This window comes from Pipistrellus hanaki (assembly GCF_964339955.1).
Source record: "Pipistrellus hanaki genome assembly, chromosome: 12".
Classification (NCBI taxonomy): domain Eukaryota; kingdom Metazoa; phylum Chordata; class Mammalia; order Chiroptera; family Vespertilionidae; genus Pipistrellus; species Pipistrellus hanaki.
The window spans coordinates 12,770,285-12,797,578 of record NC_140514.1 but is presented as its reverse complement, the minus strand read 5'-3'; the positions used below and the strand labels follow the sequence as shown (position 1 = coordinate 12,797,578).

Below are 27,294 nucleotides of genomic sequence, written 5' to 3'. Positions count from 1 at the left end.
GGGTGAGTGCAGGGAGGGGCGCCCACGCGGGCTGGCTTGTAAGCTCCGTGGCGGCATTGACATTGAACTCCAGCCCCGGTTCGTCCCTGCGTGTGTGCGCGCGCGCGGATCCACGCGCGTGTGTGCGTGTGTGAGTCGTGGGCCGGGGGGGAGGGAGAGGGTAGGCGGGGGTGGGGTGGGGGGGGACTAGAAGCTGCAGCAAACACGGCCCTCGAGTAGCCGAGCCGCGCGCGCCCCCGAGCGGCGGCCCGCAGGACCTGCAGGCGCCGGAGCCATTCATGCTTTTGGTGACGTTATTCCAGGGGTGGGCGCGGGCGGGCGGGGCCTCGAGGGGTACGGCCCCGCCTCCGCCCCTATAAATACGGCTTCCCGGGCTCTTTGTGGGGCCGCGAGCTCGGTGGAGAACCCTGAGCTCTGTCCGTCCGCTCTGCCGCCGAGGCAGCTGGCAGCGGGGCTGTCTCCTCCGGAAGCCGGACGGCGGACGCCCGGTGCCCGCACCCCGCCGCCCGCCCCCCGCCCGCCGCGCCCGCCCGCGCCCGTGCCATCCATCCTGACCCGGGACGCAGTGACCGTTGTTAAATCACAAGGGCGTGGGTCAGCCTCCCCTAGGACTTCATGTCTGTGTATTTCCCCATTCATTGGTGAGTATCCTGGGGCATCCATCTCGCGGCCGTGGTGGCTACCGGGCCCGGGCGCCTCACTTGTGCCAGCTCGGGTGCCAGCGGAGCGAGCCGGTGGCGGCGTGGCACTCACCCGCCGCCCAAGCCCGTGCAGGAGTCAACGTCAAGGTTGCAACGATGGGGGTGGGGGGAGGTGGTGCTGAGAGCATTCTAGACAAAGGAAGTGAACTCAAAGCCCTCACTCCAGGGGCGCCTGGGAAGGTGTAGGTATGCTGGGGTGGGGTGGGGGGGAGAACCAGGGGTCACGTCCGAACCCCGCTAATAAAACTCCCTGTGGGGAGGGCTGCAGGAGCCTTGCCCTGTGCTGGGGGGCTGCTGCTCTTCTCAAGCCCCCCCAATCCCCTTTTTCTTTTTGTTTGCTTTCAAGTCTTAGCGCCCAGGCCGGGGCAGCGGGGCTGAGCTGGTGCAGGCGGCGTTTGCAGAGCTCGGAGCGAGCGGTGCGGGGAAACGCTTTCCCATCTCGGAAGGGTGGAGGGCGGCGGGGAGGAGAATGTAACCCGTCTGAAGCCACAAGCAGCAGATCCAGCGCACGCTGCACCTTCCCAACCCCGTCCCTCTCCATCGCCCTTACCGACGCGCTTTTGGGGGGGCTCGGGCTGGGGAGGAGCCAGGGCCAGGCAGGGAGAGGGCAGCGGAGGTTTGCACCGGGCCGGGGATTGGGCTGGAAGGGATGCGCCTATTGCGGAGCGAGGCCCGGGGCCGCGGGGACCTGCGCCTGCGGCTGGCTGCTTCCTTCCTTCCTGCTCCCTGGGAGAGGAGAGGCCGGGGTGCGAGCGCCGGCGGCTGCGGAGCGTGCGCTCAGGTGCGGGCGCAGGGAGCCCGGCCCCGCAGACAAGCCCGGCGCGCGGCGCGCTCCCGCTCGGCCCGGGCGCCCTCCAGAAAGTTCCTGCTTCTCACTTCAACTTTCCCGGCCGGCGGGGGAGCGAGCGCCCTACTCCAGGCGTCTGCAGAGAGCCCTATGCGCTCTCGCTCTTCTGGCCGAGCTCTTTGGGGGATGGGGGAGTGGGAGGCGGCGAGGAAGGGGGGACGGCAGTCTCTCCATGACCCAGGAGGGAAATGCCCTTGGAATCCCCGCTCCTGACCCGAAACTTGCCCCAATCCCAGCATCTTCTCTTAGACCCCTTCCCTACCACCTCCGTGGGGTGGGTGTAAGCAGCCAGGTGCCATATGGGTGAGACTGAAGGCTATTGGAGGCTTTGTGCCCGTGGCCGCTAACACTTGCCAAGGCTCTAACCCCTTAGAGCTCACCGGGGTTATTATCCCTGGAGAAGTTAAGATTTGGGGTGGTTTTATAGTTGGTTGGCACTCCCCTCTCCCCATCCCCCCCTCTCCAGATGAGCTCTTCAGCATAACTGGGAGGTAGGCATTGTTAGCATCTTGGTAACAGACACACAGGGCACCTGTGGCTCAGCGAAGTGATATGACTTGTTCAAAACCACACAGCCTCTGAGTGGCAGAGATTGGGCCAGAACCTCCCGTGTCTGATCGCAGATCCAACATCGTTTCTATTCCATGGTATCCATGAAATGAAGAAGCGTTTGGGACTTCTGTTTCCTTAGATACAATCTCTCTGCAGCCCGTTCCGTTTTTAATTTTTTTTTTTTTAAACCATGTGTAAAGGCATGAAAATAAAGGGTGTTGTGTAGTGAGTACATTGACGCTGCTACCACTTGGCTCCATGCTTTCGGGACCCTGTATGTGCCTGTGGCCAGTGTGAGAGTAATGGAATGTTTGCATCCTGCCTCCAGAGTACAAAGCACTTTCACATGCCTGCCATTGGTGGGCCAGCTTGGCCCCTCTGGAAATTTCCTTTGCGATCAGAGTCCGGGCATCCTTAAGGCTTTTTTTTTTTTTTTTTTTTTTTTTTTTTTTTTTTTTTTAAATCCAGGGATGTTTTTCAAGCTGTGAGCTTGCAGCTGCTGTGGCTGTGGCTGGAGAAGGGGGTTGGATGGCAGATGTGAAGCTTGCAGAAAGCTGACCCCTTGGAGCTCTAAGTGGGACATTTTGGAAAAGAAAAGAAAAAAAAAAAAAAGCAACACCAGAGAGAAATTTAAGAAGGCAGTGTTATTGGGCTTGGTTTCCCTGAGGCTGACCTGTTATTATGATGCAGTTCCCCAGGAGAAGGGTTGCATTGGTGTTCATTTGACGGATGGCTCAGTGACCTGCTGTTTGGATTTCTTTCTAGTCCTGTCACTTAACAGAAAAACCCATCCCTCGGTGCCAGTGGAGACTGGTTAGTACAGGAGAGGAGGGAAGAGGAGGTTTGCCGGAGAGGTTTTCAGACAATGGGCTTTGTTGATCAAGTGGAGAGCCCCCTGCTCTGGCCACTTCCTCGGGGTGTGAGCTTGTTTTTCTGTGAGCTGTGTTTTGAACACCTCTCACCCTGCCTCCAGACACTCCCTTGATCTAGCAGCAGAGACCGAGAGGAGGAATGTGAAAGTGTGTGTGTGTGTTGACTTCTGGTCTGGGTTTCTTGGCAGCCCTGACTATCTGAGATCGGCCGAGATGACTGAGGTGATGATGAGCACCCCATCCATGGAGGAGATTGGCCTCAACCCCCAAAAGGATGGCCTTTCCTATCAGGTGAGTTCAGTGTTGGGTTCCTTCTAGCTCTGCGGAGCCCCGTGGCTTTCGTTGGGCCCGGTGGCAGACTTGGTTCTGCCTCCCAGTGCCACTAACAGCGGTGTGACCTCGGGGAAGTCCCCTCATGCCAGTAAGCCTCAGTTTCTTTGTCTGTAAAATGGGGCAACCATAGTCTTTACCTCATAAAATGGTGGGGAAGATTCACTATGATGATGATAGAATGTGGATAAGACATACCTAGAACCTGGGACACAGTAAGGATTCAGCAAACGTGAGCCGATGCTATTACTTAGTCATCCTGGCAGCTGCGGACTCTCCCGTTCGAGGCAGCTGAGGAGGCAGTAATCTGCGAAGTCAGTTCGGACAGAACTTCCCCTCCCAGCCTGGCCTTGGGCGGTGGGAAGGTCGCTTTGAGGGGCAGCTAATGGGGAAGGGCGCTGTGGTGGAGGGATAGCTGTGTCAAAGGCTGCTTTCTCCCGCGGGACGGTGGTTGACCAACTGATTCCAACAGAGTTCATGTTCAAACTATTTACAACTGAAGAGAGCTTTCCCCAAAGAGAGGCTCTCTCAGGGGCGCCATTGCTGGGATCTAGTTAGAAATTGTCCTGTGTGGTGGATTTAACATACTATCTAAAGGACCAAACATGTGGCGTAAGTAAGAGCCTTGGATCCTCAGCCTTGGAACGCCTGTGGTTAGCTGTGGGGCAGATTTCCGAGGAGATCCCTAAGTTATGACATTAGGAGTCTGTTTTTAAGGAAAGACCTTGGGGCTAGGGGAATTGTGTAGGGTGGCTGGCCAGGGAAAGAAAAATGGGCATGCGGGCAGGTAGAATGATGGGCCCATTCAGCAGATATTAACTGAATGTCTGCTGTGGGCCACACACTGTACAGATGATAGCGAGAGAGGAAAGGAGAGAGAGAAACATTGATTTGTTCTTCCACTTATTTATATATTCATTGGCTATTTCTTGTATGTGCCTTGACTGGAGATCGAACCCGCAACCTTGGTACATGGGGATGACACTCTAATCAACCGAACTACCCAGCCAGTGCCTCCCTCCCTCTTGACCACAGCCCTGAGCGGGGGATTCTGGTTTTACGGATGAGGAAACAGGCTCAGACTGAGTAGGTGACTTGGGTCTGGAACTACAAAGCCTTGCTCTTCTGATGGATCATGTGTTTGTATCTCGAGTTGGTTCTTGGCCGGGTTCCAGACTTGCTCCGGCTAGCCATTCCTTAGAGCCATCCCAGGGGCATTTATGTAGTCAAGGAAGAAACAAATAGGAAGTCAGGTGGGTGCGGTGGAGAGAGGGTGATCAAAGACTGCCTTGGTGAAAGCTTTTACTTGGGTAAAGTAGATTGGCAGGTGGCAGGGGCGTCACTCACAGGCATGCTGGGAGGTTCAAGAAGACCCCTTTGCTTTGTCAGTGTGGTCTATCCACGTTTTCTGGCTGGAAATAAATATTCAGGTGGCCTGAGTGGTTGGGGAGATACCCTTTCCTGGGGGTTTATATCCTCCACACCCAGAGTGGGTTTGAGCGAGACAGTCGGCCCCACAGCCTGTCGGAGGGCAGAAGTTTCCTGGCTCACCCGCTGGGGTGTTTTCAAATACCAGTTTCCAAGCCACTGAATCAGACTGACTCCCTTTGTGGTTACAGGTGAGGTTTTCTTTCAGTTCTGAGTTTTAGATTTCCATCACAGAACCTTTCCAGACACAGCCGTTGGTATGTGCGGTGTGTGCTTTTTATATTTTCCGTTTGAATGTGTCCCGGGATAAAAGGCCAGGTCCTACAGGGCACTCTTCTCAGGCCGTCATGCTGGGTCTGAGGGAGAGGGCAGGCGGCCATGGAGGACGGGGCTGCAACACGACGGGGCGAGGAAGCCTGAGTTGGGGCTGCATTGGCAGGATGAAAAGCACATCACCTCTGGGCTCCCAAAATGTCCCGGTGCTGCCTGAACAAAGGGCCCTCAGCTCTTCCCTGCGTGCTGGACTGAGGGCCACTGTCCTGATCTCACAGCCCTGCAGGAAACCTGTCGCTGCGACCTGGGTGGGGACTACTGTCCAGTTCTAAAATACCTTTCCTAGCCGGGACCGGTTTGGCTCAGTGGATAGAGCGTCGGCCTGCGGACTGAAAGGTTCAGGGTTCGATTCCGGTCAAGGGCACGTATCTTGGTTGCGGGCGCATCCCCAGTAGGGGGTGTGCAAGAGGCAGCTGATCGATGATTCTCTCTCATCGATGTTTCTAACTCTCTATCCCTCTCTCTTCCTCTCTGTGAAAAATCAATAAAATATATTAAAAACTAAAATACCTTTCCTAGAACTTTAAACCACTCTTTTGCAAGTTTCACAGAATTTCAGAAAGGTCTCTGGTTGCTGGTGAAGAGAAAGCTTGTTTTATATATATATATAATTGAATTATATATATAATATATATATTATATATATTATATATATATAATACTAGATCATTTTTTTTATTTGTTTGGGAAATCCAGCATCTTTTAAAAAAAATGTTTTATTGATCTTTTACAGAGAGGAAGAGAGGGATAGAGAGCTAGAAACATCGATGAGAGAGAAACATCGATTAGCTGCCTCTTGCACACCCACTACTGGGGATGTGCCCGCAACCAAGGTACATGCCCTTGACCAGAATCAAACCTGGGACCTTTCAGTCCGTAGGCCGACGCTCTATCCACTGAGCCAAACCGGTTTCGGCAAAGCTTGTCATATTTAACCAAGAAACATCTATTGGCCACTTGATAAGGGTAAGGAGCTGGGCTGAGCACCTGCACAGACAGGGCTCAGGGCTCATGGGGGAAGCCAGCAGATACATAACAACGGGAACCGAGGCAGACTCGTGGATCAATGCAGAAGCCATGGTCAATCCAGGTATATGTGGCAATGAGAAGGCTTGGATTGAGGTCAAACTGGGGCTGGCCTTGAAAGAAAATTAGGACTCTGAGAAGGCCCCTCACTCTCTAATAGAATTTTGTTGCGTCTCCAGATACCCCCCTGGCATGCCCCCTGGATGTCAGGTGCGGGGCTCTGCAGAGAGCCGGCTTAACAACGGCTCTCTGATGGGTCTTCTCGGGCGCTCCAAGCTAGTGCCTTCCCATCAAACACATTCCCACCGGCGCGTTGGGGATTGGCTGGGACTGCGCTTGGCCAGAGCCGTCCACTGTGCATGCTCAGGCTGGGCTCGGATCTGGGGGCAGCAGATCTCAGAGCTCTGTTCTTGGCATTCTGCCTGCGGGTAATAATAGTACATGGCTTTTCACTGAGACCTGCTTTTCCAGGGAACTGAAAGTGGGAAGGAGACATCAATCCCCACTTGGCAGATGAAATAGAATCGGAGGCTTGTGATTTGACCTTGGAACAAGGTCGTAAAGCAAATAGGCGCACTGGGCTTTGTCAGTCACTCTTCCACCCCCCAGGCCTGCGGACCAGGGAGCTTTCCTGATTTCTCCGTGCCGTGGCTGACCCCCTCCCGCACCTGTGGCACATGGTGCTCGGAAAGGATGCTACCCTGGGATGTGAGGATGTGGGTCCCGCTTTGCCTTCTCTCTGCTCAGGTCTCTGAGGGCAGGGGGTGACTGCTGACCCTCCTGGTGCCCAGCAGCCATCACCCTTCTTACACCCCTCCCCAAATCAAGGTGCCCACTGGCTCAGGGCCTCCACAGAGCAGGCACCGCCGAGACGGTGGTGGTGGTGGTGGTGGTGGTTTCAGTGCCACCCAGTCTCCTGGTTCTAAAGCTAGCCAGCCTCGCTGCCACCTCAGGACCCGCGAAGGGCCGCCTCTGTCTCATGCCGGTCCCAGCTTTGCAGAAATGCTGGTCCCAGCTTTACAGAAAATGCCTTGGTATGCCCTGAAAGATTCAGGCAAGCCCGATCTTTTTGTGCTTAGGACGTTAGTGCTGTTTTGTATAAAAATCGACAGAGCCAGTGCCTTGGTTTGTCTTCACATTTATTCAGAGAGTCGTGAAGAGAAATTCCTGTCTGCGTACTCACTTGGCATGAATGACAACACCCACCAGTTGGGTGAGTAAACGGTTACTAGAAAGTCTGAGTACATTTTGGGCTGGCTGTGGGTGGCAGCAGCTCACGGGGCTGAGTGGGAGGTCTCATTGAGGATATTTATGTCCCTGATGGCTGCACACACCCCCCCCCCCCACACACACACTGCATCTGTGGGTCTCCCGAGGTCCTGCCCTGGGATAGAACTTATGCCGTGTAAGGCCTTCTTCCTTTCCCTAATTCAAGGAGGCAGGTCAGTGCTGCTCTGCGCGGCCCTGTCTCAGGGGCTCTAAGCGTGTGGCATTAGGAATGCCTCTCTGATCGGGTCTCCCTCCATGTTGCCCACGATTGGCCCAGGTCCCGAATAGGGAGGAGGGGTCCTGAGCATTTGCCTGGAACACGGATGCTGCCACCACCCCAGCCCCACCCCCGGCACAGCGCACTGAGCTTCTCCAGGTTTACTCCCTGGCTAAGTCCCTTCTAAAGCCTCTGGGCCAAGATCTGATGACTTTATCCTTCCCTAGGCTCTTTAAATTCCTCTCGGATGGGCACACGTGTCCCTTCCCGGAGGCTCTTTGTGTTCCTTCTGCTGGTCTCGGTCACGCACTCCTACCACCTGATGCCCATCCTCCAGCCACACAGGCGGCCGGCTCTCCCTCTCAGGGAAGGATGTGCTGTCACCCAGAAGGAGAGAGGTCTTCACACACCACCGAGCCCCGTGCCCGTGTCCTCCCTGGGATCCACAGAGCTCAGAGCTTCCCTGCATCTTCCCCTGCATCTCCCACAAGCGGAGGGAGGGACATCCTGGTGTGTTATATGGTAGGGAGGAGGGACGGGGGGGTGACCTATTCTTGCCACAGCCCTGTCACTTGCTCCTGGCAGTCCGAGTGCCTGGATTCTAGCTCCGCATCAGGAGGGGCCTAAAGCTCACCTCTCCATAGACCGAATTCCAGCCTCTTCTAGCTCCCTGGCCCGACAATAGCCTGCTCCTTTCTCCCCCTCCTCACTCTTTATCAGAAGCAGCGAACAGGCTGGGCTCAGTCACTGAAGTCAGTGGTTAGAAATGCTGTCTTCACTCACGTCTACACCAGCCTGCCTTTCCCCGAGCCCCTCCCACCTGTTAAAGGCACGTGCTGAAATAGGCGATGGGCTGAGCTTCTTCTCTGAGCGAAGTTCTAAGGGAGGTTCCTGCTTCCTACCCCGCTGCCTCCGTCTCCCACAAGCCCCTGCTCACGAGTCCGTTCTGAGCATTGCCTTTTCAACTACCTGCCTCCTTCTCCTCCTCGCCCTGTGTCTCGCGGGTGACCCCCAGCTGTGGCACCCCCCGCACGTTCTGCTGAGCAGCCCCTTGGAGGCCCCACAGTCACCAGGAAAGCATCTTTCACAACATGAGACTTAAAAGGCCTCGGTCATCCCTGGAGAGACATAAAGCTAACATTCCAACGCACTTGGCAGGAGACATCCAGCCATGGACACGGCACGTTACTGGAATCGCAGCGAGTTTTCTTTCTCCTGTCCCGCTCCCCCCGCCCCCCAGCCCCTCCTTGGTACACATCATAATCATGGGATGCAAGTCAGGCGGGGAGGGCCGCCGGGTGCAGAAGCCCAGGGCGTCTGGTGCTCTGGGCGGCGTGGTGTCTGCAGCCTGCATCTTCTGGAGTCAGCCCAGGCTGTTGGGCCCCAGCCCCCTTCCTACGAGAGGTCCGCACCTTCCTTCCCAGGCCCGAAGCCTGGACACAAACATAGTGTTCTCTGTGTGGAAGGCCCCTGGGTGAGGGCCTGCAGAGGGCTAGAATTATTCCCGTGGGGGGCCCCCTCCCCTCTACCTCTCCCCCCACCCCCTGCTCACACACACCGTGATCACAACAGTGCGTCTGTAGCCCGTCCAGGGGGAGAACAAGCTCTCTTCACTTTCCGAGCCAACGTGGCGCACACTGGAACCATACAGCCGGCCTGCTCTCAAAGGGCCTGTGTTAGGCCCGACGCCTCTCAAGTGCTGGCGTGTTCATGGCGCCTGGAGCTGGGGCTGTGTCTTAGACTCTGCTTTGTTCCTGCCGTGCTCCATGCGGTGTCCTCCAGGAGCTGCTCACCGAGGGCTGAGGGGCTGGCTGGGCCCTTCCTCCCTCCCTCCCCCGCACTGAGGACCATCCCTCTACCCTGGTCACCCCATGGCATAGACTTTTGTAGGGTCAGCGTTTTCTCTCTGCCGTCCCAGTCTCCCAAGTTGGGTAGAAAGGAGGACTGTACTGTTAGGGAAAGGGATGAGTCTGGGTGGCGAATCTTGTGACTGGAGCCAAGAGCTATTCCTGAATGTCCTGAAATGATCTCCCAGGCCCGAGTCCTAAAATAATCCTCGGATGGGATGAAGACAGCCCCTCATTCACACGGAGCTCAGAGCTGACGGGACTTCACTGCTTTCCAGTCTGTCAGCCCCGTCCCACCTCTGCCGCCTGTCACCTCGCCACCTGTCCTTCCCCTGCCCCCTAGCCCACCTCAGGAGGAGTCTTAGTCAGTAAATCCTGTGGCTGCGGCTCAGCTCCTCAGCAGGGGAGGGCCCCTTCTGGCGCAGACCTGTCTTAGCAAAAAACTACAGTCAGCCAGAAGTTTCTCCAGCTGCCATCCAGCGAGCACTCTGACCAAGGGGATGTTCGGGAGCTCCCTCGGCCCCTCCCGTTGGAGTTCATGCCCTTGCACTGTCAGAAGCTCCTTTTCAGTAAACTGTGCAGAAGAGGCGCCCAAGCACTTAGCTGAAGCAGCAGCGACAGCTTGCTTCTGGAGCAGAGCAGGAATTTTATTGGAGCCAATGGAGAGGAAGGGTCTGGGCTTCTCGGTCAAAGTAGGATTGGTCTGAGCAACGAGGGTGTTCACAAACCTCAGTCCAGAGGTGGTTGGTCTCTGTTACCTGAATACCTTAAATTTAATAGTTGTCCCCAGGCAGAATTAATAGTACACCTTCTGTCTTTACTTTGAAGAGTGGAAATACTTGCTTTGCCCATCTTGAATTTGAGAGGCATCCTTCCCAAGGGCGTGCGTGTGCGTGTGCGTGTGCGTGTGCGTGTGCGTGTGCGTGTGTGTGTGTGTGTGTGTGTATGCTATATTGTAAAGGTAATATTCATTCCTTTTATAAATGTAGGAAAAAAATATAGAGACGCATAAAGAAAAGAACACCCATATTCTTATTTACTGAACCATTTTGGTATGTTTCCTTCCAGTATATTAATGTGCATTTGCGTGTTTAAAAAACTGACCTAATACAGTCTATGCTACACCTAATCTTTTTGTTCACGTACTACAATACTGTGACTGTGCTCCTGTAATTTGGTTTTCCTTGTAAACTGGCATTTCATTCTGTTATGTACCACTTCTTATCTCTGGAAAGTTAGGTGGTGGCATGTTTTGTTCTTATAAAGAGCACCGCTCCAAGCCTCATTTTACGTAAATCTCTGCCTCGTTCTGATTCGTTTCCTTGGACTAAATTCCTGGAAGTGGAGTTACTGATTCTAAGAGATTCAACATTATTAAGCCTCTTGATTACCTTAAAAACAGAAAACAAATCAAAGAGTTTATCCGAATATAAGCCTCCGGCCTTGAAAGCTCTAGCAAAGAGGATCTCCCGGGTGTCAGATCTGGAGGGATGGAGTCATGGAGGAGCTTTGTGGATCGAGTCAGAAAGGCGCTTGGTTATTTTGAAGTGGTTAGGAGATGTACATCTTCCTCTAGTTTGTTAATTGCTTATTTTGAGCAGAGATGATCGCAGTTGATGTTAGGCCATTAGCCAGCGTTGCAAAATAGCTGGTGATAGGATTCTTGTCCCACAGTGGGTGTGTGGACAAAATTACACATGTATATTTGTACAGGCTTTCCTTATCTCCTTTATCCTGTTCATGACATCAGAGTGCCATGTGACCTGAAGGAGGACCAGTGACGTGGCCTCAGCCTGGGGTCCCATGGAAGTTGGACAGATGGATGCTCCGTCCCCTGAGCCATCTTGGTATTTCCGGGGTTCCAGGTCTGGCTCATGAATGGGCATGGCTGAAGTCAAGCATGGACTGTGCTTTTAGAAGTAGATCTGAACATAACGGAGACTTGGGCCCAGGGCTCAGGGGCCCTCTGCCCAACCCTGCAGGGCCCAGGTGCTTCACAGCGAGTAAGCAGCCTTGGCCATGGTCCAGGGCCCACATACTCCTGATGGTTCAAAAAGTTCATTTAGGTGCTACACAGACAGACTTTAAAAATGCCAGTGTAACTTTACGGTTGCTACCTATAATAAGCAATACCAGTTTCCCATTTGTGTGGTGATGGTTTTATGCTTTTCAAACAATGAGTAAAGCAGAAATAGAATTGAGCCATATGGGTACATGGGCGGGAAGGGATAGGGCTTCCTGAGGCTGACATCACTCTTGTCACCACGAAGGAATTTTTTTCTTCTTCAAGAGTTGAATGTGATCCTCTTAGTTGGAAGCATTTTTAAAGGTTTGCTAGTCCTCGGTGATGAATTCTGTATTCGTTTGGTCATTTGCCCCCTTGGATATAACAGTTAAAAGGTCAGATCCTTCCTAGCTGTTTTCCTTGGCATCCGAATATTGGAGGTTTTCACGCCAGATTACTTTTTAATACACAGAATGTTCTATGTATATATTACTTCATTTTTTTTAAAGAGAATCTTTTTATTACTTCGTGTTTTAACAAAGTGTTAAAACGGGAGGACAGCTGCCCCCAGGGTTCACAGAAACTTTCCAAGGGATATGACAGCAGAGAGCATTTTCGGAAAATCAATTTCCACATCTTCAACTTCCTTCTGTTGCTTTTCTAAAATTGCATTTCCTGGAGACGGGCTTTGTCAGTTTTCTCTTCCTACCTTTCCCATCACAATTGCCCGCTTCCCCCTTTTAAGAGAAGGACCTGCCCCTTTCCCCTTTCCCCCCCCCCCAATATTTTAAGGTGCTTTCCTCCAGGATATAGAAATCCTGGCAGCACCAAACAAATGAATCATTCACAATGTTATGGTCTAGAAAGCTCCAGAAATCTTCCTATCTATCTTTCACATTAAGAAACCAATCTAAATAATGTATCATTGTGCTTAATAACTATTTATGGTATGTTTACTGATCAGTTATATACTAATAGCTGCAATAAGCCAGTTCAGAATTTTTCTAAATTAATAAGCCTTAGTGTCAGGAGACATAAAACCTTAAGTCATTTTATATACACAAATACATCTTTTTATTGCAGTGAAAAATGAAAAGCTAATGACTTAAAACTTTCAAACATAAAAATGCATTAAGGAAAATCCTATAGGGAAGTAGACTGGAAATATAGTTTTAGTTTTAAGTGGTGAAAGGAATAAGATTTGATTTAGGAGCCTGTTTATGAGTTTTGTTTTTTAAAATAGGTGATTGTTGATATCAAATTGCTGTGGCCATCTGAGTGCATTGAAAAGAGTGGCATAAAGGTTTTATTTTAACATGTTAAGATTTATATCAGAGGTTTTAGGTGTCAGTTTAGAAACACGTGAAAGGAGACACAATTTTTCAAAATTCTTTTAGGAGGGCCCCAAACAAGATTGTGGATGTTACACTGTTCTTAGGATCAGGACTGTGGACGACAGTCTCGCAGGGTGGGAAGGCACCTGTGCGCCTGTGCCAGCCTCCTGTCAGATAGAGGGAGCACACGGAGCATGGCGTTGGCTCACATAGGTGCCCTTGGATGCTGCCTGTGCCGTGGCGCCCAGACACCCTCGGGACGGAGGGATTATGGACTATGCGTCTGGGTAGCTGGTCTCTAATCTTGGCTTTGCCTCTCTCTGTATCATCTCGAGCAACTCTCGTCACCTCGTTGGGCCTTGACTCCTCTGTCTTTGGGGGAGGGTAGGTTGTATTTCCCTTTGTTATTAGAACACTGTGTAGTGAGGTGAAATCCGAAATCCTGATCCCAGATCAGCCCTGGAGTTAAAAATCGGCTCTCTTCCTTGTATCAGCCTTTCCGGTACTGAAGGCAGCTTTTGGGTTCCCTGTAAAGCTTTTCCAGGTTTAAAATGTATTCACCTTCAACCGTGACTTATAAATCCTCCTCCTGTGGGTTCTCTAGGCCAACAGTGCTCACACTCTGGTCTCAGTCCCTTTCACATTCCCAGAAATGATTGAGGGCCCTGTGGATATTTATTTATGTAGATTATATCTTCTGATGATGTCTTTTGTGGATTATGTCTTTAAAATTGTATTTATTAATTCCTTAAAAATAATAAAACCATTACATGTTAAACATAAATAAGTTTATCATAAAAACAAATATATTTTCCAAAATAAGAAAAGTTTAGTGAAAAGAAAAGCATTGCTTTTCATTTTTAAATGTGTTTGGTAGTAAATCTGAACATAACGGAGACTTGTCTTAATAGAAGATAGCTGGATTCTCATAACTGTTTCTGCCTCAATCTGTTGTCATATGTGTTATAGTAAATAAAGAAAATCTGGGTTATACAAATATGTAGTTATAAAAAGAATATGTAGTTACAAAAAGAAATATGTTTTTCTTTGATATTTCACCTAGACTCAATAAGTGATGATTCCTTTCTTTAAAAAAAAAAAAATATATATATATATATATATATATATATATATATATATATATATAATTGTTTTTTTACAGAGAGGAAGGGATAAAGAATTAGAAACATTGATGAGAGAGAAACATCAATCAGCTGCCTCCTGCACACCCCTACGGGGGATGTGCTGGCAATCAAGGTACATGCCCTTGACTGGAATCAAACCTGGGACCTTTCAGTCCGCAGGCTGACGCTCTATCCCCCAAGCCAAACCGGTTAGAGGACAAGTGGAATCTGAAACCTTCACAAATGAACATTAAAAATCTTCTCAAAAAAATCATATTTGTTAATGTCTCCACTGGCTTCATCAGAAGCTCTTTAAGTATTAGGAAACTGTGAAGCTTACAGTGGCTGATACATGTTTTCCAAAATTCTGATTTTTGTTTGAAAGCTCAATTTTTATCACTGGTAACAAAGACCATCAGTCATTTCCTTGAAGTGAGAGGCTCATTTTATTCACTTTTGAGAACATGTCTGCTAAAAATAATAAAGTCTGGATAATCATAGTTTGTTGGTCATTTTCTCAAGTAAAAATAGTGTTCTGTGGAAAAGTGGCTAGTTCAGCTTACAACTCAATCACATTAATGCTTTTTTTTTCTCCTCAAGACAACCATTGTGCTTTACTATGCAGCAAAGGTGTTTTAGGCTGACTTTCCATTTCATCACATAGAATATTTAAAAAAACAACATGCACTTAAGAGTCAATATTTAATAAAAAATTTTAATTGTGGCGAAAAATAGAATGACTATAAATATAGTTAATATCACTGCATTTATTAATTCTTGCTAAGGGGCCAGCAATTTCACCTACCATTGTATTTCATATCACTAGTACAAGTGTCAACCCAGGAGAAAAGGCGAGTAACATCTTAGTATTGTTAAGAAAGTATATAATTCCATGGACACTCCCTCTCTGAAAGAATGTAGGGAATTGAGCTTTGAGAACCACCGCTCTAAACTGAACAGAATATGTCTGACCAGAGGACAGCAGGGCCTTCGCCTTCCTGTGAGTGTGGTCGGCCTCCATGAGAGGAGTGTTCCGCTGGGAATAGAGCCCTGTTTACTTCAGGGTGTTGTTGTGTGTTTCTTTTTTTTTAGCATCAATACTGCAGTCATGACCAACTGAAATGTCCAGGCCTCTTTTACAGGACCTACTACCAAGCAAGGCTTCCTGCTTGGGAGTGGGGAGAAAAAAGTTTTAACTTAAAGACACGGAAATCAGCTGCTGACCTCAGTGTGGGACAAGGTGGGTTGGAGGTGATGGGTATCATCCGAGTGGAGATGTCTCACAGAGTGTGGGAAGGTGGACATGTAGCTGTGGACTGGGGAGCCAGCAGCCTAAGATGGACAGGCGAAGTTAGGAAGCTGTGTGAAGGTGGAGAAATCCTAGAATGACTCTGAGTCCACGGAGGCACGGAGAAGATGAGATTGGACCGGTGAACCTGGGCAGGGTCATGAGGATCAGGAGAGTGAACGACCCAAAGCCAGCTGGCTGGCCAGGTCGTGCGCTGCAGAGGTGGTGCGGACTGAGGCTGAGTGAAGGCTGTGGGCAGGGCGGTAACGAGGTCCTAGAGACCAGAAAGAGTTGTTCGCATACAGGGGTGGGCTTGGTAGGGGTTAGGAAGGGAACCCCGGACAACGGTGGGAAGGCTGTGGGAGGGACCAGGCCGGGTCTTCGAGATTTTTGTCTCCAAAATGAAGAATGAGGGAGTGGTTGAAAATGGAAGCCACATCCATCCGGGCTTTCTGAGAGAAGGGGGTGGGGCTGTGGGACTTTTGGGTAGCACCAAAGGAGAAAAGAGAGAAAGGGATCTGTCATTCTGCAGAGGCCCAGAGGTGACTGGGAGGCGTGTCCTCTTTCCAAAGGGCAATGTTGATAGTATAGTTCAGGGGTCTTCAAACTACGGCCCGCGGGCCACATGCGGCCCGCAGAGGAGTCTGATCCGGCCCGCCAGGTTTTTTGGGCAGTGAGCGCAGCCGAGGTGTTAACAGTAGGAATTAGTAGTTCATATAGTCCGGCCCTCCAGCTCTCTGAGGGACCGTGATCTGGCCCCCACTTTAAAAAGTTTGAGGACCCCTGGACTATAGTTGATAGAATGTGGGTATTTTTCAATCATCTAAGCCAGAGAACTGCAGTTTTTTCTCATCAGCCTAGAGAACCTGGAGAACATTCTTTCACATTCCAAAAGCCCCCGTCAGCCCGTTCTGGCCGGTAGAGTAATCAGGAGTAATTAGTGCTAATTAATTGGAATTTGGAACTCTCATCTTGCAGGATGGGTGTGTGTGTGAGAGATGTTTATGAAAGGTGGTGTTTATCCAGGGGATTTCCTTTTCTTTTAAGGCAAGGCTAGAGGCTTAAGCATCTTTAATTCAAAGGAAGGAGATCCAACAGTTGTTATTGAGCCTCAGCTTTCTGTTGGAGCCTCCTATAGGATCAGAAACACCAGAGCAGGGGAGGAGAGGGTTGAGGTGGCTGTTCCGTAGCCGCCGTCAGGCGAGATCTGAGCCAGGTGAGAGTCTCAAGGATGGAGAAGAGGGTGACTTGCATCTCACCGGGAACTGGAGAATGTTCTTCCCTCCCTGAATCTGGGCAGCAGCCACTCTGCCCCTTCGCTGTAACTTTTCTGTTCTTACCAACCACATTTCACTTTGAAAAGTCAGTAAAATGTAAACAATAATGATTGCGGTGATGATAAAATAGCAGGATGGAAGTATTGCAAAGAACATATTTCTTGCCTTCTTTTTGGGGGCCAAAAAGCAGGATATGCTTTTCATTTTAATTAGTTGCTGCTGCTCATTCACTCAGCCTTGGGAACGCAGGATACGGGTAGAGATCTGCCCGTGGTTAGAAACCAGCCCCTCCCTCCTGGGAAGGAAGAAACACACAGAGCCAGTACATTGCTGTTCTGCAGGAGAAGTGAGAAACCCAGACTCCGGGGATTCGAGGGGCAGGAGGGGCCTGACTTTCCCATGCAGTAGGCTGAGGGAGAGGCACAGAATGGAAAGACCTCCAGCTCTAGAACTTCCACCGAGAGACCAGGATCTGGATAAGCCAGTGGCTTCCATCCCAGCTGGCGAACCCAGGCCCTGTGGAAACAGGGGCTGGGAGGGAAGCAATGAGGTCAAACCATTTCTCCAAAGAACTTGGCCTGGAGTTGGTGAGCACAAGCCCAGGAGAGGTGCTGACTTGCTCCTGTCCTAAGCCATAGCGATTGACTTCCCAGCCCCTCACTTTGAACCAGTGGTTCCCAAGGTGGGGCACACACCCCACCTCCCGGGGCAGTTTGATTTTTAAGGGGGGCAATTTGAAAATGACTTATTAACAGTGAATTTTTTTTGCATTTCTTATGGTTCTAGGGGCCTCGTATACAGTATATTAAATATATATTGTGACATATGTATGCATTTCAGTTCTCTATTTTATGTTTTGAAATGTATCTGATATTTTTTTCGCATCCCTTTATATTTATTATTTCTTTTTTTAAAATATTTTTTATTGATTTTTTACAGAGAGGAAGGGAGAGGGATAGAGAGCTAGAAACATTGATGAGAGAGAGACATCAATCAGCTGCCTCCTGCACATCCCCCTCCCCACCGGGGATGTGCCCACAACCAATGTACATGCCCTTGATCAGACTCGAACCTGGGACCCTTCAGTCTGCAGACCGACGCTCTATCCACTGAGCCAAACCAGTTTTCTGCATATATTTATTATTTCTTAAACAATTTCTTAGTGATTTTTTCCTCAGGACTTAACTGTCCTTTCGTTCTTTTATTTTTCTCTTTCATGGACGCCATGTTCTTTGGAAGCTTGTTTAGACCAAATTAATGGCCTCTTAGGCTTCCTCCACATGAATAGGAGCTCACTTTTATTTTCTTTTTTTTAAATTTATTTATTTATTTTTTACATTTTTTATTAAATTATTATCTGTGTACATATTTTAATATTGCCCCCCCCCCCCCGAGCTCACTTTTTTAATAATAAGAATTATATGTTCCCAGAAGCGGGGTGGTATCAGGATTTTAGAGATGCTTAGGTGGGACACCGCCAAAAAAAGGTGGGAACCACTGCTCTAAATGGTCCCTGGAGACCCCAATTTTAACCTAATAAGAACCATCGTTAGGAATTTAAAGTTCACAGGACACATTCACAGATCCCTGTATTTTAGTCTTTCCAAAGCCCCATAAAATGGAAATTAGCATTAACCCCAATTTATAGAGGAAGGGCTGGGGCGGGGGGGGGGGTCTCCACTTCTTTGAGCCTGACAGGTACCATGATGGCACTCAACATGCTTGTTTCCACAAGTATCATGGAAACCTTGCAACAGTGCTGTAACGTGGAAATCCCCTCCTCATTTTACTCAGGAGGCAGCTGAGGCTCAGAGAAGTTAAAATGATGTGGCCATGGTCATGGAGACGATATGCCTTGGGGCCAGGTCACAGCCGGGTGTTCAGACTCCCGTGGGAGTGGCCATTGCCCAGAGCAGGTCGGAGGTGACGTTTTCCCCCTTTGGAACCAGAGAGGGGAGAGGCAGACACAGAAGCAGATCCCTCTCAGGTCCTGGGGGAGCTACCTGATTCTTCATCGCAGGCCCTCTGCCCGACCTCCCTCCCCTTTCCACCCACCCCGGCCCAGAGGAGCAGGGCGGTTAAGCTCCCGAGGTCTCAGCTTGCAGAGCTGGTAATGAGCCCTTTGTGTCCAGCGAGCCACCTTGCATCCCCTCCACCTGCCGGTGTCCGCTTTCCCCGCGAGCATCTCTCAGCTCTCTGCCGAGCCCTCCGCCCTCTCTGTGGCCAGCTCCGGCTGTTTGTCAGGGGCGATGGCTGAGGGACGCGCACAGGCACACAGGGGGAGGGCCGGTCCGACCAGCATCGCTCACATTTTCCACCCCAGGTGCCAGACATCTCGCTCCTCTCACTACCCCAGAGACGGCCAGGTTTAGGTCACCTGGCTTTGAGGCAGACAGCTGATAGCTAGGCCCCCAAATTTCAGGCCTTTGGGGCCCTGGTATTGCCTTTCAGGCCCCCTCCGGGGCTGAAACGGGAGCTGGCTGACTGGCAACTCTTATACTTAAGCCAAAAGCCTGCCGACCAGCTCCTCATCTGCAGAGCTCGCCCTTAACCCCAGACTTCGCTGCTCCGAGGCTGCCTGGGTTGGTCCACCAGCCAACACCCCGAATTTGCCTGGACGGTCCTGCTTTCATTGTCCTCCTATGTGCACGCTTATGTTTGTGCTGTCCAGTGCAGTTGCCACATGTCCAAACCTATTATATTTAAATATATCCTATACATTTATGTGAATACAAAGGAAAGAAAATTAACATGTTTAGCCTTGATTCAAGCGCTCAGTGGCCACGTGTGACTAGTGGCTACTGTTGGGCAGCGCAAGTAAGAAACGCTTCCATGATCACAGAAAGTTCTGTCAGACAGCTCTGATCTACAGCCAGAAACTCTAGTGTCCCCGCATCCAAACCACATGCCACAGGCCGTTTCTTGTCTGGGAAGGGCCTAAAGTTGACCTTTTGACTGAACCCACTTGAGTTCCCAAAACGTCAGGGCCTCTTGGCATCTGAGGTCACCCTGCAAAGGATGCCCGAGATGTGTCTCCCATAAAATTCACCAGGACCATGTCTGTGTGCCCGCTGTTTCTACACAGGGGGATACCTGGGGCCCGGGGTATTCTTGATGAGTTTGTCACTTCATTTATAAAAGAGGGAACATGGTGTCCATTCGTTTAATCCAGACCATTGACCCCGACAGCCAGCCGAGGTTGCGAGCTGGATTTAGGAATCCAGCACTGGCAGAGGGAGGAAAGGGCAGAACTGAGAGAACCACAGCCTGCCCCTATCCCCTGCCCCCAGGCCTTCACCACCCTATCGTCTGCGTCGATAGTTATGTAGATATGCAAACAAGTTCTTCGGTTGATCACTTCCTGCACATTTCTTTCTTTTCTTTTTTCCTCTTTTGCTTTTCCTTGTCCAGAGAGAAGGGGCGCTTTGGGTAAGCGGTTTAACCAGAAGCCGTTTCTTTTTGGAACAGGGGCCGTTCCTTATTCCCTGCCAGTTCCTGCAGGCAAACGGCACGCCGGGCTGGCCTGCCGCCCCAGCCCTACCTGTCATGTGCTTGGCAAGGCGGACTTGAGTTCTTTTTTCCACTGCCTTCCCCACCCCGTCAAATAGCAGTGGCAACCTCTCATTTTTCTGCTGCCCAGATGATTAAAAAGCATGACTTAGTGGAAAAATCTTGACCTCCTTAGGGTCAGCCTCTTCAGCAGCTGCTGGAGATAAGAGCGCGCTGGCGAGATCCTGCTCTCCGCGAGGCTTTCTGTCTGTGCGCGGGGAATGAGGAGCTGCTGGTTTCTGGGTGCCTTTTGTTTGTCTTTGGAGAGAGCTACCATTTTCGGGGTCATAAATGGGTATTATCTGCTAATAAAATAAAATCTCTGATGGAAGGGTTAGATTATCACAGTGATTGTTAAAAATGTAATTAACAGGCTTTGTAAAAAACAAAGTTTTAGTGCGTGTGTGTGTGTGTGTGTGTGTGTGTGTGTGTGTGTGTGTTTATGGCGCCTGCTTTGAACAATTCAGGGAGCAAAGTTCTCTGGCAGCTAAGCAGTATCAGAAGTTCACTGCTCAGACTCTCCCCCCCCCGCCCCCCCCCAAGGACGTCAGAGACTTAATTGTGCAGCTGCTGGTATGAGAGGCATTGTGTGGAGTTATGTTAATTGCTGCCTTAGCATGGCTGCCTCTTGTTGGCAAATTGAACACTTACACGGAGTCCTGTTGAAACTGTTCCAGAAAGGACATTCAGACGTGACTTGAGCATGGGTCCTCAAAGGCTTTTATTATATTTGTATTTGCCCAGCACTTGTACCCATCTAGTGAGATAGGAAGGTCACTTTGCTTCTCAAAAGGAGAAACTGAGGAACCGGTGATAGAGGGGATTTGGTTGGGGTTCAACAAGGGATGTCCAGGACATGATGAGAATCTGGGGTCTTTGGCAGGACACTGTGTTATCTAAAGAACACATGACTTGAAGTCCTTTAGGTCTGAGTTTGGGTCCTGGATCTGCTACTTCCTAGCTCCGTGGCTTTGAGGAAGTCGCTTGCCCTCTCTGCACTTCAGTTTCCTCATCTATAGTATAGGGACCACACCGCTGTTTACTTCAGAGGACTGTTTCGAAGATGGAGAATCTGATCTGGGATGTGCAGATACGCCTGGCATGTCTCCGTCTTCCATCATCATCATTTTAACACCCCCCCCCACCCCCCACCCCCCACCCCCGCCTATTTTAGCTAAAGACCTGCTTCCAGCTTAAAACAAACTTTCCTGTTCTCCACCCTTATTACCCTCCTCCTCCTCCTCCTTCTCTTCCTCCTCCTCCTCTTCCTCCTTCTCTTTCTCCTCCTCCTCTTCTCCTCCTCCTTTTCCTCCTCCTCCTCCTCCTTGTCCCTGTCACTCTTGCTCAGATGGGTGACCACAGATTCATATGGGAGTCACAGGGTAGGCACAGCCCTGGGCTTGCAGTCACAGGGTCAAGGTAGGGGGCTGAGTCTGTCCTGGGCCAGGTGTCCATCTCCTCTTGATATTTCACAGCTCTTTCTCACGTCCTAAAGAATTAGAACAGCTGTCCGGACTGGGAAGCTCAGCTGCCCGGAGGGTCATCATGGGGCCCCCAGCAGCCGAAGGAGCCATGGAAACCAATAGTCTCGCACACCCTCCCTGGTCAGTTTTCTGTCTGTAAAATTGGCATGTTCACCCAGGGGCATCAGAAGGCACAGGCATTGAAAACAGAAGATCTGGGTTTGAATCCTGGCTCGGCCTTCAGAGCCTCAGGGTCTCCCTGCTCTTGGGGGTGGTGCGGCCGAAAGGAGGTGATGTCTGAAAGCTTCGTGGATGGTAGCATGCTCTCCACTCGTTGGGGCTCCCCTCACTCACGCTGAGCTTGTGCCTGGAAGGGCGCCTGGTATCTTCGCACACGGGGAGGGGCTCCCTCTGCACAAGACGTGAGGGGCGGCCCAGAGAGGCCCTGGACCCTCTCCTGGCTCAGCACCGGCGGGTCTGTGTGCACAGCACCGTCCGGGGGCAGGATTGCGGGGCTGGCCACATCAGGGGGAGAAGGCCCGCAGTGGGGTCAGCCTGCCCCGTGCTTTCTTCCAGCCCCACTCCCCAAGTCCCTCCCTTGCCTTGTTTTCCTCCTGGCTGCCATTAGGGTACTTTTATAAGGCTTGTTAAGTCTTTAATGATGCCTGGTTGTGCAGCTGGCTTAAGGCTTAATCCCCCAGCAATAGGGCTTTATTGGATAAATGGTTAATAATCACTTGTCTGCAGGGATTGGGGAGGAGGTTTCGGTGAGGCCCATGACTCCCAGCAGCCCTGTGTGATCTGTGACATGTTGGCGACTTGACTGGGACAGCACTGCTTGGGGTTGGGGTACAGGAAGATGGCACCGCAGAAGGCCTGGGGAATGGAGGCCACCTGTCTGCTGCCTTGGGCCTGTCGGGATCTGAGCCAGGCATGTCTTCACATGTGTGTTTCTCCCCACCCACTCTCGGTTTTGCCTTTCTTTTTTTTGCTACTTAACGAGCTGTGTGACCTTGAGCAAGTCTCCTGACCGCTCTGGGCCTCCGTTTCCTCAGCTATCCATTAGAGAGGTTGGAAGAGATGGCCTTGAAGGTACCCTGTGATTCTGAGGGCCCCAGGGTCCCAGACTGAGGCTCCTCTCTCCAGCTCTGGGACATGTCACCAAGGACTGTGAATGCAAGGGACCAGCAGCCCATCGGATTAAGTGCTTAAGCTGCTAGGCAAGGAATTGGGTCAGCTGTAGTCACAGGGCAGGGTGTGCGAAAGGAAATACACAGAGGTCTCGATTTTATGGTCTGGTTTGGGGTTTCTCCCACTTCTGGGCAGGACACACAGTAGGCAGGCATTTTTAAAAAGGCTCGTTGATGGGACTCTGGAGAGAGAAGTCAGTTCTTTCAGGTGTGGAGCCATCGAGGAGCCAGGAATTGCTCACAGATGAAAAGGGAGCCTGGGGTTTTGTCCCCAGCCTGCCTGTGGCTGGCAGCCGCAGCTCAACCCTTACTTGGCCTTGACTGTTCAGTTGAAAGGAGATCAGGACCCACCTATGGGAGGAGCGGGGGGGGGGGGAGGGGGGGGTTGGTACTGGGGCCCGGGCACTCGAGTCAAACAGACCTGGGTGTGAATCTCCTTCCACCACCCATTTCCAGGCGACATGGCCTGGGCTTTCTCTAAGCCCGGGATTCTTTAAGAAACACCTATTTGTCAGTATGACTAGTTCAAAATTACAAATGTAAAGCACCTGGTAGCTGGCTTATACAAGGTGCCAGTAATGATCCTGGCAGGAAATTTTTTTTTTAATTTAAAAATTGATTTGAGAGAGGGAGAGAAACACTGATCTGTTGTTCCACTTATTTATGCATTGATCGGTTGATTCTTGTATGTGCCCTGACCAGGATCGAACCTACACCCTTGGTGTATCAGGGCAACACTCTGACCAACTGAGCTACTGAGTGAGACCTGCCAGCCTGGCAGAGTGAAATGCTTGCTGTAAACAGAGATGTGGCTTACTGATGATGGTTACATGGTTTCAAATCATTTTATCAGAAATAAAATAAAACAAATAGTGCAAACAGAGCTACCACACCTTTTAGACTTGGGGGTGCTGCCCTGTAACCTTTCAGCTTCAAGCTGAGGGATGCTTTCCCTTGTTGCCCAGAATTCACTTCCTGGTTGCTGTACCCCTGCCTAGCACCGTCCCTGGCATACCGCTTTCAGGGGTCTTCAAACTACGGCCCGCGGGCCACATGCGGCCCGCAGAGGAGTCTGATCTGGCCCGCCAGGTTTTTTGGGCAGTGAGCGCAGCCGAGGTGTTACAGTAGGAATTAGTAGTTCATATAGTCCGGCCCTCCAGCTCTCTGAGGGACCGTGATCTGGCCCCCACTTTAAAAAGTTTGAGGACCCCTGGCTTAGATCTGTATGTGACCAGGCGCTCGCTCTGCTTTTATTTCAGATCTTCCCCGACCCGTCAGACTTTGACCGCTGCTGCAAACTGAAGGACCGCCTGCCCTCCATCGTGGTGGAGCCCACAGAGGGGGAGGTGGAGAGCGGGGAGCTGCGGTGGCCCCCCGAGGAGTTCTTGGTCCAGGAGGACGAGCAGGACAACTGTGAAGAGACAGCGGCAGAGAACAAGGAGCAGTAGATCCCCACAGGCTCCCGCGGGTCACACCAGACAGCATCTGTACCTGAACTGTGTTCTTTCCCATTGTGATGGATGAAGAGAGGGGGCCTCCGTCGTTCTGAAACGTCAGACGAGGCTTCCGTTTTGCTGGAGAGTTATCACTGAGTTGGTCTTCTTTCCCTTTCTTTTCTTTTTGTTTTTGAACTATGTCGAGCCGCCCTGGAGCCCTCCGGGGCCCTTTGCAAGGCCTTCTGAGAAAGGAAGCTGCTTCGAGCAGGGGCTGGGGTGTGGGGAAGCTTTGGTTTTCGAGATCAGTATCTGAACTCAGCACCCAGAGGCAACGGTGGGATTCCAGGGGGCCCTGCGGGTGAGGGGATGGGGCGTGCACAGCGAGCAAGGAACATTTGGGCTAAGAGAACAAACACGGGAGGAAAGAGAAAACGCACTGTGTAAGGAAAGCATTGAGCAGAGAGGGGCAGCCAGGAAGGACCTGCTTCTCAGTGAGCCATCTCTCTGCCTCAGGGGCATCCGAAAACCAAGTCTTCATCTCTCTGCAGCTTCAGCCTCCGCCAGCCTTGGCTTTCTTTTCAGGTGTGCTGCCTGTTACAGGGGAGGCGGGGAGAGGATAGCAGTGCACCCTGGCTGCCTGCAGAGCCAGCTGGGGTGATGCTCAGGAAAGGCAAAGGCCCCCTCATTCCTCCTCCACGGCCCCTCTGCCCCGCTGCTCCGGGCTGTGGCAGGCGGACCTACCTGCGCTAAGCTGGAGTGGTTGTTTTCAAGAAGCAGTGCTTTTGAGCTTCTCTCCCTTTATTTATCCTTTTTGCTCTGCCTCCCACTCAATGCCCCCACCCCCACCCCCCTTCGCCCTTTTGGGAGTAGTGAGAGCACTTCCTGCCCTTGTCGGAGGACTGATGTGGACACTTGGGCATGAAGGTCCCCCCACACGTGCTCCCAGTCTGAGCAGAGGCACAGAGCGGGTGGGGAGGGGGAAGCTCTCCCAGGCTGGCCCTCCTCTCTCCTTACCATGCCCTCCCATCCCCCGGCCAAGCCATGAGGCCCAGGTGGCTCCCAGCCCCGCGGGGGGTTCCAGCCAGTCTAGTCAGCGGCATCAACCACTCCGTGTGGGCTTGGGGCCTGCTTTCCCGGTGGGAGCTGCATGAAGAGCAGAGGAGACTTTTTCTGTTTCTTGTTGGGGAGGTGAGCTCATTTAGGTACATCCCGAGAGCTGGCGAGGCCCGGGAATTACTGGATGGGTGAGGAGGCTTCTGTGCAGCCGCCTGGGGATCGAGTGGGACATGAAAGGGTGTCCTGAGGTCCCTGGCTTCTCCCCTGGCCTTCCTGGGTGCAGGTGGGAAGATGGCGTGGTGCGGGGAGCATTGAACGGTGGTCCTCCTCACTCCCCACCTCCCGCCTTTCCCCTTCAAGGGCACGGTTCCCTGAGAAAGTTGGCCTTGGACTTAGAGCTTCTTATCGTAGTTCAGAACCACCAGGAGCCGCACGAGGCAGGACGCTCTTCATCTCTATCTCAGAGCGGACGGTGCCGCCCAGAGGTGGGCTCCAGAGCAGCCCTGGGCTGAGCTCTGCCCAGCGAGGCCTCCAGGTGAGCCCTCGGGTGTCCAGTCAGTCCAGGTTGCCCGGGTTCGGACTTGCAGCAAGGTTGTGTCTAATACCTCAAGGTTTGTGCGGCTCCGGGGAAGGTTGGGCAGGAGGACCAGGGGGTGCTGTTTGATAGCCAGCAGGGTTTGGTTCTGGGCGGCCGACACTCTCCCATCACCCCTGCTCCCCTCCTCTGTGTTGACTGCTTGTGTTCCTCACACCCAATCGATGGCAATAACTTTCTTCCAGCTCCTCGAGGAAGTGGGAGAGCCTGCAGCCTGCCCTGGGGGTGTTTCTCTCTCGCTCTCCCTTTCCTTCGGTTTTGGCTGCGGAGACCCTTCCCTCCCACTCCCAATCCCTCACGGCAGCATTTCTCATCCTGTGCCTCCCTTGTGGACGGGGTCTCTCGCCTTTTAAAACCCTGTGTCTCCGTGTCCCCTTCCAATGTGCTCCCTGTATCATCTGTCCGTGTGATGGGAACGTGCTTGTAAACTGCATAACAGACCTACTTTGTGTACGTGTGTGTTTATGGGGGTGGTTTGTTGTTTTTGCTGGTCGCTAGACCCCTTTGTATGACCATGTGGAGTCTGAGCAGGTCAGATGCTGACAGCTAAAGTCAGGCCCCTCAGCGGTGAGCTTGTTGGGGGGGACCCAGTCACGCTTGGACACGTGGCTGAGCTCCTGTCTGGCCTCCTCTTTTTTTTTTTTTAAGTATCTTGTGTGTATTTCTAACTGATCGTATTGAAAAAACAAACTAGTATTTCAGTAAACATGCCTGTTGTAAGATGAACCTCCTGTAACTTCTATCTGTTCTTTTTTGAGGCTCAGGGAGAAACTAGCTTTTTTTTTTTTTTTTTTTTTCCAAACTACTTTTTGTCACTGTGACAGTTGTAAATAAAGTTTGAAAATGCTTTCCACTCAGTTCTGGTTTCCTTCTTTCCTTCCTGCCCCATTCCAGCGGAGACAGTGCGAGAGAAACCAAGGTACAACTCTCAGAGGAGGCTGGGGAGATCCTTACGTATCTCACCTGCTGGACCTTCCAGGGGAGCTCATCCACGGCTTTATTTTATAACTTGGCTGAATGCAGGCAGCCTGTTTTTCTGTGCCTGTGTTCCTCAACTCTGGATACACATCAGAATCACCAAGAAATATATTTTTAAAAAATATATAAATACCTGTACCCTACACCCTGGAGGTGGCTTTCAGTAGGCTGGCATGAGGCTGAAGCATTAGTATGTTTTAGAATCACCTGGGAAGGTTTTAATACACAATTTCAGACCACTATTCTAATGGAAGAGAAATACCCAATATTCTATATAATAAAAGGCTAATATGCAAATCAACCGATCAGCAGAACGACCACCAGTCACTATGACGCACACTGACCACCAGGGGGGCAGATGCATTGTCCCCTGGTGATCAGTGCGCTCCCACAGGGGGAAAGCCACTCAGCCAGAAGCGGGGCTCATGGCTGGTGAACGGAGCAACAGTGACGGGAGCCTCTCCTGCCTCTGTGGCAGTGCTAAGAATGTCTGACTGGTGCGGAGCAGGCCTAAGCCATCAGTTGGACATCCCCTGAGGCCTCCCAGATTGCAAGAGGGTGCAGGCTGGGTTGAGAG

General features: G+C 51.4%; 1 protein-coding gene across 1 annotated transcript; it reads left to right on the top strand.

The window, feature by feature from the left end:
- The first annotated feature begins 376 nt into the window (after positions 1 to 376).
- On the top strand, positions 377 to 26,596 carry LBH (LBH regulator of WNT signaling pathway). Its single transcript, XM_084900205.1, has 3 exons — positions 377 to 641; positions 3,161 to 3,263; positions 23,912 to 26,596. Exons 1-3 carry the CDS (start codon positions 616 to 618, stop codon positions 24,098 to 24,100), a joined length of 318 nt encoding a protein of 105 aa, XP_084756331.1. The 5' UTR covers positions 377 to 615; the 3' UTR covers positions 24,101 to 26,596.
- The last annotated feature ends 698 nt before the right edge of the window (positions 26,597 to 27,294 follow it).

Excerpts from the sequence above, each read along its gene's own strand:
- LBH (XM_084900205.1), top strand. The coding sequence starts at position 616 with ATGTCTGTGTATTTCCCCATTCATTG. Across the intron at positions 642-3,160 it reads GTGTATTTCCCCATTCATTG|CCCTGACTATCTGAGATCGG; the intron begins GTGAGTATCCTG and ends GTTTCTTGGCAG. Across the intron at positions 3,264-23,911 it reads AGGATGGCCTTTCCTATCAG|ATCTTCCCCGACCCGTCAGA; the intron begins GTGAGTTCAGTG and ends CTTTTATTTCAG.